The sequence below is a fragment of the Gavia stellata genome, chromosome 19 (assembly GCF_030936135.1).
Source record: "Gavia stellata isolate bGavSte3 chromosome 19, bGavSte3.hap2, whole genome shotgun sequence".
Lineage (NCBI taxonomy): Eukaryota > Metazoa > Chordata > Aves > Gaviiformes > Gaviidae > Gavia > Gavia stellata.
The window spans coordinates 14694295-14712739 of NC_082612.1; the positions used below are offsets into that span (position 1 = coordinate 14694295).

The 18445-nt window shown below is 38.0% G+C and overlaps 1 protein-coding gene across 1 annotated transcript in view; it reads right to left on the reverse strand.

Moving 5' to 3' along the window:
* The window catches only part of INPP4B (inositol polyphosphate-4-phosphatase type II B), a 274537-nt gene that overhangs the window by 53329 nt on the left and 202763 nt on the right, over positions 1 to 18445 (reverse strand). The window contains 3 exon segments of the mRNA XM_059827010.1: positions 4721 to 4865; positions 10899 to 11111; positions 16715 to 16892. Of these exon segments, the coding sequence (XP_059682993.1) occupies positions 4721 to 4865; positions 10899 to 11111; positions 16715 to 16892 (536 nt within the window).

Consider the following 18445-nt stretch of genomic DNA (forward strand, 5'->3'; position numbering starts at 1 on the left):
AAGCTAAGGTAATCTATTATACTCAAAACACAGGAGTAATGGATAAAACTTGCTCTAGAAGTGTTGTGCAACCAAATATTCTGTTGTCTTGTTTAAAAAATAGTGTGTTGATTCAGTTAAATAGTCTTCCTTTCCCTTACACATTTTTAAGCTTCTGTCAATAGCCGAACTACTTGGAGAAAGTATTGCTGAAGGGGTTGTCTTATATGCTGGGCTAGATACAGCCCAGTTAGGGACCCTATCAAAAAGAGAAGGATGATAGAAAAGTGAGAGGGAAAAGGAAAAAAAGTGCAGAAACAGAGTTAATGCAAAAACAAGCTTAAGAGAACAGGAAAGAAATGTAAGGAAAAGGAAGGGAAGAGAAAGTTTTTCAGAAATGTTTTTGTTTCCTCAGAATAAATAATGACTGTCACTCAAGCAAACACAGCCCAAAGGAGAGTTTTTCATCTTCCTGACTAAATGATAACTTACAGTAAAAGTTGTTCTTCTGAAGATGCAAACAGAACCAGAACACAGTTTTATTTCACATATCTACCAGCACTGCATTGTGAGGGATGCATTGAAAGGATGCAGTGCCCATTCCTTGGGCACTGAAAGACAGAAAGGTTTAATCTGGACTTACAGAGTCCCCATCAGGTATCATATTATTCAAGAAAAATTAACCCACATACGCCTATAGCAATGTGGCTATGAACAGATGTTTTCCTTCATTCCAGCTAGGAAATACGGCACCTTTCCCCAGGTTCTCTTTGCTACCTATGCTGAAGGTTACCATTGGCCAATTCATCTGCCCAGCAAGATAGTTTATGATTCCATAATACACTTCAGGCAAAATCCAAGTGCAATCACACGGCCAGCTCAAATTGTTTGAGATAATGTGGTTGGCTTTGTGTGTAGCAAATTAGGGAGTACTCCCACAGAGCCAGCAGAGGAATGGCTGGGGGATAGTTCTGATGGTGTGGTACAAGGAGCAGATGGAAACAACAGCCTCTTTTAGCAGCACAGCTAAACACGGAGATCTGTCAGGGGCTGTGTAAGCCTAAGAGCAAACTACTGTGTTTCACTGGCACCTCTAATGCTGCAGGACAGGCTTTCACATTCTGACTCCCATGGAAAATGAAAAGGCAAAAATAAAAAGAATTTAGTGTTGTCAAGTAGTTCTCCAAGGCAAACCAGCCTAGAGTTAAAAGAAAAAAAAACCCCACCTCTCCTTTAAAATCCATCTACTCTTCCTGATTTATCCTGCAGAGAAATCATAATCCTGCAACTGATGAAACCATAGCATGTTACCTGGGTAACTGATAACTCAAATTCAGTCTTAAGAATACACTCAAAGGTCAGACTGCATGAAAAGTTAGGCTAAGGAAATTATAATTCATGTTGAAAGGTAAGTACAAGATAAAGGTGTCACAGATATTTCTGATTACAAAGATTCCATACAATAAATGTAAGCATGTTGGGAAAAAAAAAAATAAGATCACACAATGTCAACACTGAGATTGCAAATATAAACCTGTCTTAGCAGGCTTTGAATATATGTTTATGACAACATCTGTAGTTATAGGAATATGCTATTGCTCAAAACCATCAAATTACTATCATAACATTTTCTACCATCTAAAATGAACATGTGTGCATTCTTCGACATCTTTTTCATTGTTACATGCTAGAAAAAAAAGTATTAAAACAGTCAGGTTCATTAACACAAGCAAACATTTCATCCCATACTTTGAGGTATACTTTTCAATGTTTTGATCAAACCCTGGGTATTCCCTATTTTTCTTACAAACAGCAGCACAACTTGTCTTAGGATCAACTCCAGCACTGAAGCAGTTTCAGACTCGGAGATCTATCTGTGCCCATACATTTGCAGTGTTAATGAAACACATTATGCTCAAATTATGGTATAATATATATAATCACAAGATACAGCAAGCTTTTCACGTATGTAATGTTTGTGAATTGTATGTAGCATAAAATTCTGTAATTTTAGAAACCTATCTATGGGTGTAAACACAATATGATTTTATATCTAGGAAAAAGTTATGAACCCATACAATCAGGCTTCAAATACAAAATGGAGCAGAATTAAGGCAGAATTTATAACCCTAAACTTAGAATCTCAACCTCTATGTAGGTGCTTCACAGCGCATCCTCAGGGCTTGTCAAACTTAAGAGAGGGAGGTGCAGAGAAAACCAAACATATAAAACCACACTCTCATAGAGAAGTCAAGCATGAAAAAAATCTTAACCCCAAAGGCAATGGATTTGAAAACCATTAGGCAACCAACTTTGGCACACACCTGGACAGTTCTTCAGAAAGCTCCATCTTTTAAGTCAGTCCTATAAAAGAAAGCAATTTCAAAACATCTCCATTTCTACATGACTTTGAAAGACCTGTAAGCTGCCAAAGGCACTGCACGATCCTCTCATGAAAACATCATTAGGAAACGATGTCTTCCTCAAAAAGCAGAACACGAAAACAAAGCGATCTGCCCCACAAATCCGCAGTTTCCGTGTGATGAGATGTTGCAGAACACTCAGCACAACTCAACAGAAGCACTGACTCTGCTTTCACAGAAGGGCACTTGTACTGATTCAAGAGAAATAGGGAAGGCCCTGGAATGAGGCAAAAAGGGAAGAATTTATTCCAGTGCCATAACATCTTGGTATTTTTTGTGTCCTTGGCCTGTCAGCTCCAGAAGACAAGTACTCAGCTGAATTAAACACATCTATAATTTTCTAACCATTACAATTATCATTATTGCTTAGCAAGAGGTACCTTTCATTCTATTTGATGACTGATTATTATAGTACTTAAAAGGAAGTAACTTTCAAGTTTTTTTGGCTTTGTGAGCTAAAAGCTCTAACCAGTATTTCATTTGCCTGTGTTGGGTGTGAGCCTGAATCAAAGCTAACAGCACACTTTTTTATAACTACAATGAAAGACTCAAATGGACTGGTTAAATACATTTCATGGCTTATATAGAATAACAGAGGACATGTTCAGGGGGTTGAAGAGAGTGAAGGAAAATCTGTAAACATTCATGTTGCTAAGCATGTCAGAAAGCCTCCAAAAAGAATTATCCTAAATCGTTACTTTTCTCAGACTGGGGAGAGCGGTGGAAATCTGAAGTTTTGTTTCGTAACTATGGAAGACACATAAAGTCCAGTACATGCGTGTCTATGTATGAACATACAAATGAACGACAGTAACTTGGGGGAAGTTTGGCTGAAAGTGTACTGCTATTTTACCTGCAAAACATTTCTAATAGACATACCAGATTTCTGCTAACAATAGCAGAAAAGCCTGTTAGCACCAGGGAGAAGAGAAGGGAGTTAGGCACATGAGCAAATACTCAATTTTGTTCTTTTAATCAAAATCAGTATGCTTGGGTTCACTTTCTAAAGATTATTTCAAGTTGACAACTACACCTACCTCACTGTTGAATATTTCTACCTTCTTATCTGAAAAAGGTCTGAAAAATGTAGACAGCTAACTGTGTTGATACTTTGTACATGCAAGCCTTCATTAGAGAACAAAGATGGTATCACCTATCTCTCTAACATTATAGGGATACTTGCCTGGTAGACAGAAACTCAGAGAAGCAAAACAGGTAAGAAATATTCTGGTCTCTGGACCATTCATACAAAAACAAGTCCAACACATCTGGCACTGAAAACAAGAATTCCAGGATGCCAAAATAAATATCTCATACTGGTAAAAATGCTGACTTTGCAGCTGCATTAGAAAAAAAAAAAAATCAATACTACAACCAAAATCTGTTGCACAAAACTCACCAGTACTACACAAATTATATAGAGCTGAAAAAATAGTTTTAAGTCTTGTTATGTAAGAAAGAAATTACAAATGAGTTCTAATAACTTTAAAATCCTTGATATAAAATTATGTCATTAAGATCTCAGGCGCCGGGAAAGAACACGTAAAGGAAAATATGTTTTGTAGGGGTTTTTTGTTTGGGATTTTTAACTGAAGAGTGGCATAAGGGTCAGTTCTGATTTCCTTATATTTGGACTACCACCATTATCACTAAGGAGCTGTTTCATTTGTTGCAACACACTTGCACATCAGAAAAGTCTTGCCAGACTTATAAAGCTGATCTAATCTATGCTTAGAGAGATCAACAAGCAATATAGCCATAGGAGATCAGAAGATTTGCTGACAAGGACGTGCTGTGGACAAAGTTTTCTTTGCACCATCTCATGGACTCACTCTACTTAGCCATCAGTATTGAGAACAGTATTCAGGGAAAAATGAATTTTAGCAAATCAGAAAACAAAAATCAGTATATCACTTCAGAAAAGTGGAAGGGTTTACAGGAGAATGACACTGAAACAGAATGTTCACCTTTCCTTAGAAGTTTCCTATGGGGTAAGACACACTACATTTTTTTTTCTTAAAACGGTATATTCAAGTAAAATCTGAAATAAATTAAACTACATCAGCTTTCAAAGGAAAACATTGTGGTTTCAAAAGATTTTCATTGTAGCACAAAAAATTGAGTATGGCAAGCAGTTTGAGCACACAATGGAACTGTAATTTGATAAATAGCCTTCCATCATTCAAGGCTACAACTGTGCAAAACCTTGCTATCGGCACTCTCATCAAAGATACTATTGACTCTTCTCTGTATCATTTTTCTGTGACTTTTTCCATTTTTATTTACTCTAATCAATGATTAAAAAAAAGGTTGCTTACCACCTGTATGCAACACCTTGCAATCTGCTGCTGAAGGGTCATTTTCACCCTCTTTAATGTTGCTGATGTTGTCTTTTTCAAGCAGTCTGTCCACCATGGCAATAACGCAGTTTAAACTCTTTCCCACATTGGCCCACACCCTGTCCTGAAAAGAGTATAATTATCACTGCACATTACTGAAGAAGAAGAAAAGAGACAATACTGACTTATTAACACCCTAAAGTGGAGGCAGACATGTGCAAATTACTAGAAATATTACTAGAAATACTAGATGTCAGCTTATTACCACTTTTCCTCATTCTTCAGCCTACTACCAACTTAAGCCTGTTTCACGGAGTTTTTTCTTGCATTGTAAAAGACTGAACTGAAACTGTTTGGGTTTTTTAGACACTGGAAAACACATGTGCTTCAAACTCTACATGAAAATGCATGCAAAGTTTCAGATTCAATCACAAGGAACTGAGCAGTTTGTCCGTTTGAAATAATACAGTAAAAACGTAGACTTTCAAAGCCTTGCCAAATCAAACCCGGTGTCCGACTGCCAGTTTTGCCATAATACTTGACAACTTCTTTTTTATAATTTAACACACCCTCTATTTTATCACATCAGTTACTCTGTTACAGGAAATTTAAAATTAAAGGACTGGAATTAGAAACTTGCTGTCATTACATGTTTATTAGGTAACACAATTTCAATTTCATTCTTCACCTCACACAAACTGCAACCATCACACTTAACTGAGTTTATAATAAATACGAGAATTACAGAAGTAATAGAGCGATAGAAGAAATTCTGCACAAGCAGAGAATGAAAGAGATGATGTGGCATGAAAGAAAGAGCTGTTATGGAACAAAGATACAGGAAGGGTCCTTCAGGTGCTGGATGCTGCAGAAATCAAAACTCTTGCACCTACTTTTGTGGGGCTGAATAAGAAAAAGGAAAAAAACAAGCTGTACAAGAAATGAGGGTGTACACAAGGCTAGCAATCAGACTAAAACCAAAGCATAACAAACCTACAAAAACCCCCCATGTACATGTTTTAATGCCAAGTCATTCTGAAACTAATGCAGAGCAACCAGAATTTGCTTGAGGGTTAAACAGGGGATGATAATATCACTGCTGCTCTTTCTACTTTATGATATAATAGCCAGCAGCATTATGTATACGTCAGGCCTTGAGGTGTAAAAACGGAGTTGCAAAAGACAACAAGAGAGAAGGTTAAAGAAAACTGAAAACTCAGAGAAATACCATAGTTCCATATAAATGGTAACACCTGGAAGTTGGGTGAAAGCAAAGTTAGAAATACTACTAAGGCAAACATTTAATCCAAGATTTATTTTTAATTACATGCCACACTTCTTAGGTCATTATCCTGACTAGAGGGATCTGATCTTCCCCTCTTCCCTCTACTTGAGGGCATATGCTGTGACAAGCAGGCATCCTGCCCTGAGGGACATGACATGGGCCTGCAGACAGAAGCATGTATTTGCTGAATCTGTACAGCAACACAGATCCTCTCCTCCAGCTCCCCAAACCCGATTCGTGGAAAGATCTTGTAGGGCTGCCTTAAGGACAAGTAAGCATCTAGTGTTACAGGTGGATGTAGAAACTATGGTTTGATCCTCTCCCTAGATAAACCCATGCCTTAACCATACTATGAAAAAGGTATTGTTGATGTACAAGAGGCAAGAAGGGGAAATATCTGCACCTGTACACATGAAACAAACCATTAGACACATGACTACCTGATATTCACATGCATAGATAAAATTTAAAGCCAAAGGACAGGTATAGATTCCTTCAAAAGTTTCATCCTATATGCACCTCAAGTGTTCCAGAAAAACATTTAGAATATGGGTGAAATCATTGATTTCCAACACCCACAAGCATTATTTTTGGGAGAAGGATTCTATGAAGAGCAATGAAATACTGCAAATAGTAAAAATTCTGGCCCCAAATAGTGCAAGTTTTACCAGAGAGTAGCAGGGAAGTTCAGTCTTTCTATTCACTGAAGTTGCTGAGGTATATGAACTCAAGCTGCTCAGCGTGGCTGCAGCAACGTAATTTCCCTTTCCTCCCTCTTCTGGGGGAGTTTAATCCCAACACAAAGAGTGTTAAGCTCTTAATGAGCATCTGGAGTTATTGCATAAGCAACACAAATATGAGCCCTTGTTTCATTTTGGAAAGAGCACTTTTCTCTTTTTAAACCAACTATTAACCCAGCATTGAGATGATGTCTATACATTATTCACACAAACATTCCCTGAGGGTTTAGAAGCAAAATTCATAAACATCTGTTGATGGAAAGCTCACTTTTATTATCATATATCTGGTCTTTTTACATATAGGCAAGTATGACAGAGGGAGGAGCGGCCTACCTCACAGCTCTTTTTCTCCACATAGGAAGTTCCTAGGATTAGAAGCTATCATTATAGGCAGACATAAAAAGTAGATGTGTTTACCATTCATTGTAACATCATTCTGTCTGCAACAAAGATGGGTACATTTATCCAACAGGGCTACTGAAATTCTGCAGTTTGGTAAGAACAATTCTTGAGTCGAAATGCAGTTTCCAATTAATGAAAATCAAGTGACTCCCTATTATTCTTCACGGGAAGAAATCTATACATTTCACATTCTTTGTCATCCCTTACTACTCCCCTAACGTTTTCCTGTAGCCTAGCCCACTTTCCACCCACCTTTCACCTTCTCAAGTGGTCTATTTTCAGTCTGCCTAAGAACTACCTCACAAGTGGTCTTTTTGCAGCACATGCCAGGTTAAAGGATAAAATACACCCACAGCCTCTCAAGTAAGTATTCTTATAAGCCCTCTTATCAGGGTGAGGGATCAGAAGAAAATAAATCTTATTTCTTGATACACTGAAGTACTGAGACCCCTAGATTCCCAAGCAGAGTGCTTCTCCCCTGATACCATTTTTCCCACCAGTTGCTGTGGAGCTAATTGGACAGTGAGTTTACTACTGTGGTGTGAAGGAACAAGAGAAACAAGGTCTCTGGCTCCCTCTCATTACTGCTTCTTTAAGCTCAAAAGTCAAGCCAATGACAGGGAAGGTGGAAATCTGTAACAGGGCTTGACCCCGTTGGGACAAGGCAACGGCACACGGACATCTTGTACTTATTCCACATTTCGGAAGCCATTTGTGTTGTTAAGGAGTCCTGGCACATGTGGTTAGGTTTTGCTATTTAGAAATGGCCGTAGCTGCACTTCTCTTGCTGCCTTTGCTGTGGCACTGGCAGGCATACATCCATGCTCCTAACGATCTCCATGAAAAGCTAGGCCTTGGCATCACAGAAGGCTGGGCACTTTTCTTAGGACATTTAAAAATGAACCCATAAAATAATTCTCTGTCATCCACCCAATTAAAAAAATGTAATTCATATCTATCCGCTCTGAAAGTATCATTAAAAGGCAATTCAACTCCCCCATTTCAGAGAGCAAGACTGGAAAGTATTTTCCTGTCACTGCACTGCACCTGAGTGCACTTCCTCCTAAGCACTGCCAGCCAGTGGAGTCCCAGAGGCTGTCTTTTTGTTTTAAAGGATTCTCAGGCTTTCTAGACTCACTACAGAGCTCCTCAGTCATCTCTTGTCCTTCCATACACACCACTACAGTTGCATGCTTTACTTGTGCCAAGTACAACACAGCAACTGTGTTCCCCAGTGCTCTGAAGATACTGTGTTTCCTTCATGTGGGTTGATAGCCATATATTACGCTCTAGGTCCTTTTGAGGTATGCTCATAGACAAAGCAAATAACTAACGTGCATGATTAACACCCTCTTGCAATGTGACAGTGCTTTGGAATGGAATATATTGTACACAGGTCAGACTGGTGTCTGAGTACCATGTCAGTATTTGTAAATAACTTACTGGAAATGCTGGTTTATCTGTTCTTTGTAGCTTCAACCATGTTAAATAGTCAGTCAGAAATGTAGAGCAGAAACCGCTCCAAGTGGCAATGTGCCCACCTTTTCTTGTATTATACATGACAACATGCTTTGTTCCCTCTTTCAGGGAGGTTCTAGGATAGCAGGAGCAGCTGGCAAGAGAAGAGAATATCTACCCAGAGGCAATCTAAAACTCTCAAGTTAAATATTTTTCCTTCAACAGTAATGCTTTACTACCGCCTACATGTAGTGCACCAATATAAATAGCTCAATCCATACTGCTGTCAGCTCCTCCAGGATGAGTATTTGTACTCGGTATCAAAGAAGAGAGCTGCAACACAGTATTGCTATTGAGAAGGCAGCTTTTTGGAAAGTGCTGGTCACTCAGTGAAAGGGCACCCTGCACAGTTAAGAAATCGGGAGTTATTCCTTGAAGATATATTTGGATGCCAGGGAAGAGGGGGATCTCACCTAGTTTTTAAACACTGCCTTGAATTCACTTTCGTGATGGTCACACGGTAATGCAGTCATTGGAAGTGGAGGCAACAGGGTCAGCTTAAAGAGTTGCTGGACGTCACTGACTTCAATTTCAGGCAAAACTAGAATTGAAATTCCAGTTGTAAAACGCAACTCTAGTGCTTGATAATAGCAGGGAAAATAAAAACCAACAAAGAAGGATACAGTACTGTGCATACAAAGCAATGTATCTCAAAGGGTTTTTTTCCTTTATAGTTGACTTTCAGAGTAGATTAAGCATTTTTTCAAATTTTAAATGTGTTTATTCTTTGTCTTTTCATCATGCTAATGACAATTTGATCATTAAAACTCACATTATTCATTACCTCCATTGATAGAAAGAACTGAAAAATGTTGGAAGCCTAATCTTTCAAACTTAGAAAAAAACAAAATTTCTCTAAGATTTATACTGTCTCAAGTTTGGCAGTGACTCTGACTCAGTTTAACTCAGGAAATACTTAAAGATACACTTAATTTTAATCAAGCAGGTAATCTTACTAATTCAGCATAAAAAATAGATATGCTTAAAACTAATGTGCTTATGTGTTTTAATAGATGAGGACGAAGCACCTGGCAGAAATAAATTTTTAAAAAATCAATAATGAAATACAGTAAAGCTAGCTTCTCTGCAGAGATAAAAGTACTAAATTAAAATCCAACTTGCACAAAAATACCATTTTTTCCAATGCAAAATTTCCCCTTTTTATGAAAACTGTTGTGATATTTATTTTTCAGAATGTTTCAACAGCTAGAAACAAACATTTTGGCTTTAATTTCAAGGAAAGAACCACCATTCTAGCCTCTCAGGTTGTTGAGAAAACATGAAAAAGTGAATTCAAGGCTCTAAAACCAGAAGACAAATAAAAGAATGAGTTATTTATTTATTGTCTAAATCTCATGACTACTTAATGCATGGGGTTGGAGGTAATTGTCTTTTCTCTAGAAGAAATATATTCTCTTTCCCTTATTTGTGGTATGGGTAAAAATTAGAGTTCAGGTGTAAGTACTGTAGCTCACACAAGTTATTAATTATTTACAATAGAGATTAATATGCTGGCGTCCTTTACATTTATGAGAATACAGTGATGAACTGAAAGCATAAGCATGAACTGAATAAAAATAGCTTGAGTTCAGGGTGTATGTCACAAAGAAGCAGATCTGTTATGAACACATCCTCCAAAATAATTAATTACAAAATCTCAGCCATATAAATAATACAAATCTTTGAAAGATACGCTAAGAAGGTTAAAATCTAAAATCCATGTTTAATTCTTTTACGCCGTCTCAGACATCCTTTAAGAACAGAATCTAAGGGAAAACAGCTCTGTTTTGCTGAAGGTTAATTCATGTGTATTTAAACTATTTATATTCAGTCTTGGGGAAAAGAAAAAAAAAAAAGGATTTTCCCTCATAATAGCATATGCTATTCCAGTCTCCTTAAACCTGCCTAACTAGCAAAAAGAACTCACGTAAGAGCAAAGAAAGACTATTTTCCTGTCTGGGCAAGAAGATATTCATCACCCTTGCTGTTACACGCACAACCAAGCAGTCATACAGAAGCACACTGTACTTAGGAAAATTCTTTAAAGTTAGTTTCAAAATTATACAATACACCTGAAAAACATTCTTTCACAGTTTTGCACTCCTTCCCTGCCCCCAAGAACATATGACAAGGGCACTCAGGGCTTGTATTTGTTTATGCTGGTTTGTAGGGTTTAGGATCAAATACCAACCAAGAGTTTCTGACTACTTACCCACTCTTCCTCATCATACTCAGAATGATGGGGTATAGAGTCCTGTCTTTTAATCTGAGAAGGATGATCCTGATGCTGTAAATCACCCCCCTCTTCTGCACTGTTTCTAGGCACAGCTGGTTTCTTGAGGACACAGCCAGGCCGGGCTGTGTATAGTGCTAAAAGGGCACTTCTGACCAGCTGATCCTTAAATGCATGCACAAATAACTCTGTCTAGAAAAAAAAAAAAAAAAGAATAAAAAGTTTAGATCAAAGAATGTGATACTGCAACATAGCTATTATAGCACTGAATCACCCTTAGGCAGAGTGGATATTTGTTTCAGGCCATCCTGAGAGGCAGAAAACAAAGCAGACCAACAAACAATGAGAAAAAATTCAAGGGTTGTTGGGACATCATCACATTCTACAATCCCATTGTTCTAAGGATTAATACAGAAGTACAGTATCTGTCATAGAGAACATAATCTTTTCACACAATCCTATTTTATTTGAGTTCCAAATTTTGCCTGCAGAGATGGGCCTCTACAAGAATCAGTTGCAAGAGTAACCAACCACTGCTCAATAATTTCTGAATAAGTGTCAGATAAAACATGATTAATAAATTTAAGGATCATCTTACTTACACTGCTGAGATTGCAATATCTGCAAAAGTAGTGTTTCCAGAGATAAATTTTGGTACATGTAGGTATCAACCCAGATATTGGGGCAGGTGATGACACCTGATTCTAGCTTTATTTTATTTATTTTTAAAGAAAGGAAACCTTGAAGTAGTTTTTCCAGGCTCTCTGAAGATTTAATTCAATCACTGTACCATTTTTTCTAAATCCTTCTGGTTGACTGTGACAGCTGGAAGTTTACCTTATTTTTAAAAACCTTCAACCTCTCTGCATTATTTGTCTCCTTTCCACCCCAACAAGAAAAGGAAAATGCTTTCTGCATATATTCTTTATCATCTCTAGACTCTGTCTCCACGTAACAGCAGTTGCTGTTGCCACCAGCCTGCCACGCATGCCCATCTCCTGCAGTCACACACAACATGTGGCCTGACCTCCGCGACTCCTCTTCGGAGGCTGGCCTATTTGCTTTGTCAGCTGATGCGACTTACTGAACAGGAGAGGGTGAGGTGCAAGGACACCTTCCCTTTTGCTACAGGGTGGTAGCCACTAGCAAAGCCGCAGTGACAGGCAGCTGGGGAGAATCACAATTTTGGTTACTTCAATAACATTCAACAGGGTTCATCTGTCAGAGTGGGGAGAGCATGCACCCTGTCCCTATACCACATCCCACCCAGGCTGCCACAGCTCCTCTCCCCAGTCAGAGGCCCTAGTTCACAGGTGATGATGAAACACTGTTTCACATTTCTTTCACAGCACAATTACCTGAATTTATTTATCCCAGGTCAGTGGGATTTAGTTGCCTTCCTATTTACGCTGAACATAGTCGATTGTCATGTGCAGGTTCAGATGCTGAACTGCCTTCGTGCACACAATCTTAATTAAACAAGTATGCAGAAAAGTATGTAGGTAAGAGTCAGAGCAACCAGCCTGAACAAGCAGTCACACAAAGCTAGGCAATGCTAGTCATAAAGGTTGCCCAGCGAAGCTTCAGTCAGCCCTTTCATGCTTCTTATGCAAAACCTGGAGGAGAAGTAGCAAAAAGCCCCAAACCAAACAAGTTTCAAGTGTCAGCATTTATCTTCCTGGAAATCTTTCTTGCAGTTCCTGCATTTCTTTCTTCTATTTTTATCCCATCCCCTTTTGCCAGTACTTGCTCCCCTTTTGTATGCCTCTACTCCTACTCAACTTATTTTTCTTGCTTTCCTGCCTCAATACCCCCTCAAAATTTACTGACATTTAGACCACAATGCTCTAAATAATGGATGGTTTTCTTAAAGCTCCAGCTGCTGGGTTAGGTACCTGTTCAAGAAGTTCCTGCTTTTTACCATTTTCACGATGTTTAGGAAAATGGTATTTTTGATCCTTAATTATTGTACATAGAAGGGCTGGAAATTTGCTGCAAATAAAACTCAAAAGCCTTAAAAATAAGAACCTTGGGGATATCTAAACTAAGTTAGGATTTTTTTAAACCAACATCACAGAATCACTAAGGTTGGAAAAGACCTTTAAGATCATCAAGTCCAACCATCAACTAACACTACGATGCCCATTAAACCGTGTCCCACAATGCCTCATCCACACTTTCCTTGAAGACCTCCAGTGAGGTTAACTCCACCACTTCCCTGGGCAGCTTATTCCAGTGTCTCACCACTCTCTCAGTAAAGAAATCTTACCTAATATCCAGTCTAAACCTCCCCTGGTGCAACTTGAGGCTATTTCCTCTTGTCCTGTCGCACTTCTTCCAGACCTGATTTGGGATTCTTTAGTAATTAGGCTTTGCAACACCATTCATCTCCTTGCCAATTTTACTAGACCCATTCTGTCTCCTCCTTACTAACTTGGTGCCTGAGGGAAAGTGTGCTTAAACAGAGACTGTTTTCTTATATGTAGCCCTCATGGTAGTCCTGAACTGCACTATAGGACAATTTCAGTTTTCTACATTTCCAGCCTCCACACGGTGCATGCCCAGAGAATACACAGTCTTTGGGGAATATTGCTAGTAAACCCTACCAATCTTCCACAAAGAAGAGGCAAAGTGAAACTTGCAGAGTTGTCTTTTCTCGCATGGTAACAGCAGAGCTCCTCTTCAAGACTGTTCTACAGTTCCATATCAAGAGAGTCCAAACTACTTTACTTGTCTGTCCTTAGAAACAACAACATCATGGTTTTGTTGAGATCTCTGCATCAGGCATGGTACACTCAAAAAAGCTTTAAATTTCAGAAAATTGTAAGTATTGGACAACTTGAAGCAAGGAATGCCCACTATGACTGCAATGTAACTATCTGAAAAGTTTAAGTAATTTAATTTAATATAAATATTTTATAGGGAAAATTCATTTTAAAAAGCAAACTGGCACAGAAGTGGACCTCCATCTTTTCATACAGAGACTAAAATGCTTCTGTAATTAAATTCCATTCAAGGATTCCATTGGTTTAACAACAATCTACATTTTAACTACATTTTCTTACAGCTCAGTACAGCTAAATTTGCAGAACATCACTATTTATAAAATTGTATTGAAATCACATAACAAGTCTATACAAAGAAATGAAAACTTTGCAAATTTTTAGATACTTGACTAAAGAATATTTCTGCAAACAAAGATAGGCATAGCTGGAAAATGAATTTATCAAGCCTTCTGCAAGCTGCAAATGCTGATATACTTGTCAACAGCTAAAGGCTTCCTTAATCAATTAACAGAAAGCGATAAAAGGTTAGTCTCAGGAAAACACCACAGTAAATTGCAAATCATATGTGGAGAAGTAAAACCACGCTGAATATGAGAAAATAAGCTCAATTTAAGAAGCAGCAGTGGAATTATATGATTTAATTTTCCACTTTCAATGCATGCATCCAGTCCTTCTACTTCTAACATACTTAACTGTAATTCACATTACTGATATAGCTCAGATATACTCACTGCTACCTAATGTTTTTAGAAAGAATCTTTCTATATATCAAGCTTAACATTAGCTTAAAATAAAAAGTGATATGCTTTTTAATAAACTTGAGGAATTTAATCACCAGACAAATAATTTTTATGACTTCTTCAAACAGCTCTTTAATTTCTAAACTTCTATCAAGTTAAAATGTACAAGAACATTTCTTTTTTACATAGGAAGTATACAAAAGGTGAGAGAGCTGAAGCACCTCATATGCCTCAAGAATACAGGTAGGCATCACATAATTCTATCCAGAAGAGCATGCCAGCCTATCTTAAATATAACCAGGGACACTGTTAGTCTTGGGTTCTCCCACACTGTACCAGATTATAAAGATAGGTTATCTTAGGCTACTGAGATGATGCTTTGTATTAACCATGAGGGATCTAATTCCAGCACTGTGTGTGTTCACTCAATTTAGGTTTTTTAAACTTAATATCACCCTTCTCTGAAGCTGTTTCTTGGTCTTTCCTTTCCTCCCCAACTCTATTCCCTTCTTCACAAGCAGCTGTCCCTCCACATTAGCCTCCTCAGCAATGGTCCCACCCTCTTTCTCAATTATTGTCATCTCCTCAGAGTAAATTTGGGAATAGACAGGGAAGCAGGTATTCAACCATTCATGCAGCAGTTGTTCAGACAACTGGATTCAACTCTTCCAAGCAAAAGGTGGAGGCTAGATAGAAACTATGGGCTGTCAGGTGGACTACGTCGGGTGAGACTCCTGCTTGCACTTGTGGGAACCTGTGCTCATAACACTAATCAGCAATTTAATCCTGGCCCTGAAAAGTTGATAAGAACATATACAACTAAATCACGAGCTATAAATTTAAAATATCTGTGACTTTTCCAACCTGAATAGATTGTCTTTTTTGGCCCTTTTCTGCAGTCAGACTCTCCAACAGGCCATGGCTCAAACAGTGGGTTAGTATCACAACTGCCAGCAGCCAATCTGAAATCGTCCTCTCCTCCTGCCCAGACAGGCAAAGGTGGGAAGGGCAAAGCAAACAGCTACAGCTAACAAATTCCTTAGCAACCAGGCCTTGAATCTTCAGAATAAACACTTTTTTGTTGATCTGCTTTACTCGCACATGCATATTTCTTTGAACTAACTGCTAACAGAGCAGCTCCCCTTTTTCTATGTGCAGGTAAAAATGGCCTCTTTCAGTACTACATGGAAAGGTACACTATAACTGCCACCAAAAAACCCCCTAAATTCCTCCCTTTTATTTCCAGGCTGAATTCTACTTTCCTATATATCCCTGACATTCACAGTGACTCCAACATTCTCAGAGTTACTGTGGATTTACACATCTGTAACCGAGAGCTATGTTCATCTCCCCCGTGGCTCCAGTGCAATGCCTTCACAGTATGTGGCTGAGCTCAATATTCAGATTTGAAACTCTCCCATTGAACGATGTACTGCTGGGATAATAGTGCTCAACAGACCACAGGGGCTGCCACTTCCCAATAGCTGAAGATATATGGAAATGGTTATTGATAGTATTATTAAGCCATATTGAGAACACATTACAGAAGGTACAGCCCGTGAAGGGATGGAAAACTTTTCTCAACCCCTCTGGTCATAGCTATAGTGCTTAGTATTTTTACAGGGTAACATATGCTTAAAAGTACCTCAGACTTCATCTAATCTCCAATATCACCCTGTGAGACAGGTGGAAAATATTATCTTCCTTAATTTAGAGCTAAAGAAACTAAGATGAGGAAGAGCCTACAGCTACAGAGGAATATAATAGGAGAAAGAGGATTAAAATTTGAGACCTCCTGGTGCCAAGTTCCTAGCTTCTCGTTCCAGACTGCATCACCATTTCTGATCATGCTATTATTCTAAACCTTATGCGCAAAGCTGGCTTGAACTACCTCCCACATGCAGTAGTTTGACGTATCACAGAACGAGAAATAAAATAACAGTTTATCATACCACAAAACTATTTACAATAATCTATTTTTGATAAACTCCAGTATATAGCCACCAGAGGATAATAAAGACACGTGAAATTAAATTAATTATACTTTCAAATAAAGACAAACTTTATAGATTTCATTATTTTTCTGTATGGTAAGCATACAGAAATGCTAAATAATTTCCTTTTTCTGATAGCAACATTTTGAAGCTTATTTTAGCAGACCTTATTTAACATTTCCTGATGCTATGAAAGTCAATTTATGCAGAAAATAACCCAGGAGTTAGAGACTTGGTTATTCCATTTCCCATTGCAGTGAAGATTTGAATCTTACTTTTTCTGAAAGCATCTTTAAAGAATTCTTCAAGCTGTCTGGAGAATGCTGGCTTGCAGAATTAAGCAGCAGGTCTGCATGGCTTGATATAAGAGGTTGTAGATGATTGATGTTGCTGAGAACTTCTTTTGCCTTGGCTGTGTTTTCAGGTGAATAGTAAATACACTGGTATCCAGTACTGTAATAACAGAGAAAGAGTCACATAGTGTCAAAATAATTTCTGCTATTAATAACAATGCTTAATGTGCTAAAAATCTTACCACTATTTTTGCAAAAAATGACAGATACTTTAACTTCACTGATATCATTGAAATGCTCCTTCCTTTAAGGGTAAAAACAAATCCTTGCTTGAACAGTAGAGGACAACAGACTGCCCAGCACCAAACCCTCCACATAGTACTGTTCAATCTAATCATCCCTTTGAGAGATTGATCTTAACATAAGAAAGACAGGTTTTTATTTATTTATTTTTTAAAATGTAATTCCGGAGAAATGAAAGGTTTGACCAAGTCAGGTAATAATCACAAGAAGCATAAGGCTCCTTATTTTTCCAGCTGAACTCCCCATCACATTATTAACTACCTCACTAAAACTTTCAAAATGAGTCATTAACATTCAATTGATAAGTGGCCCACACTACACTTTGATTAGCATCAGTGATGTCCAGGAAGTGGTGTTGACCAGAGTTATTTCCAATAAAATCCTTGTGTCTAATTTGCAAGAAAAGACACAGAAATGGGGTGTGGGAGTTAATTACTACAAAAACCACACAAATGCATACTGCAGACTTACTACTTTCCTTTTAACTGTTCACAAACTACTGCAATTCTTTTGCATGACTTCTTTTCCTATCCCCTTTTTTTCCCCCCAACACTTACTAATTATGCAATATCCTTTTATACCATTATTCCAAAATACCATTTTAGAGAGCACGCACATACCTACTGGTTCTTCGCCATACTATACATCTCCCCACCTAAAACTCTTGTACATAACCCTTCCTTTTATAAAGACCTGCTTCACTCTTTTGCAGTTTAAGACTAACCTGTAATGTTAGCAGAGGAAAAAATGTAACCAAGCAACTCCTGGGACATTACCAATGCCACAGCAATGTATGTACTACTCCCCAGTTGCTTCTGTATGTATCTCCTTTCTTTCCTCTGTTGTCTTTTCATCATGGATCCTTCAGTATCTTCCATCCCTTCCCCACTCATTTAATTTCTTTCTTAATTTCACATATCAAGACCTGAATTTTGACACCCCTACAATTCTTTGAACTTCACGGATTGCTTTTCATTTCAGTCTTTTTCCCTGATCTCTTCACTCCCCTATTTCCCCTTTGTGTCTTCCAATGTCTCTTCTATTTTCTCTTCATTAGTTTTCTACAAATTAGAAATTAAATTTAATTCAATAAAGAACATATGTAATACACATTCAGAAGTCCAAATGAAGTCACTTCCATAAACCTTAAAAGGCTTAAGTCTTTTGGGAAATAAGGATAGATTCAAGCAGCCTTAAAATCAAGCCTCTTGCTTAGATACTTTGCTGAGTTACAGTCTCAAATTCCACAATACCCCATCCTATTTTTCTGTCTTTCACCAATGTCGCCATTTTTATATATGATTCTTTGTAGAGGCAGTCAGGATAAACAGCATCTGAGCCAGCAACGCTTTGCTATGACCAGTGTCATGCTACCCGCCACACCAAAATTACTATGTGTCCCCAGTTCAC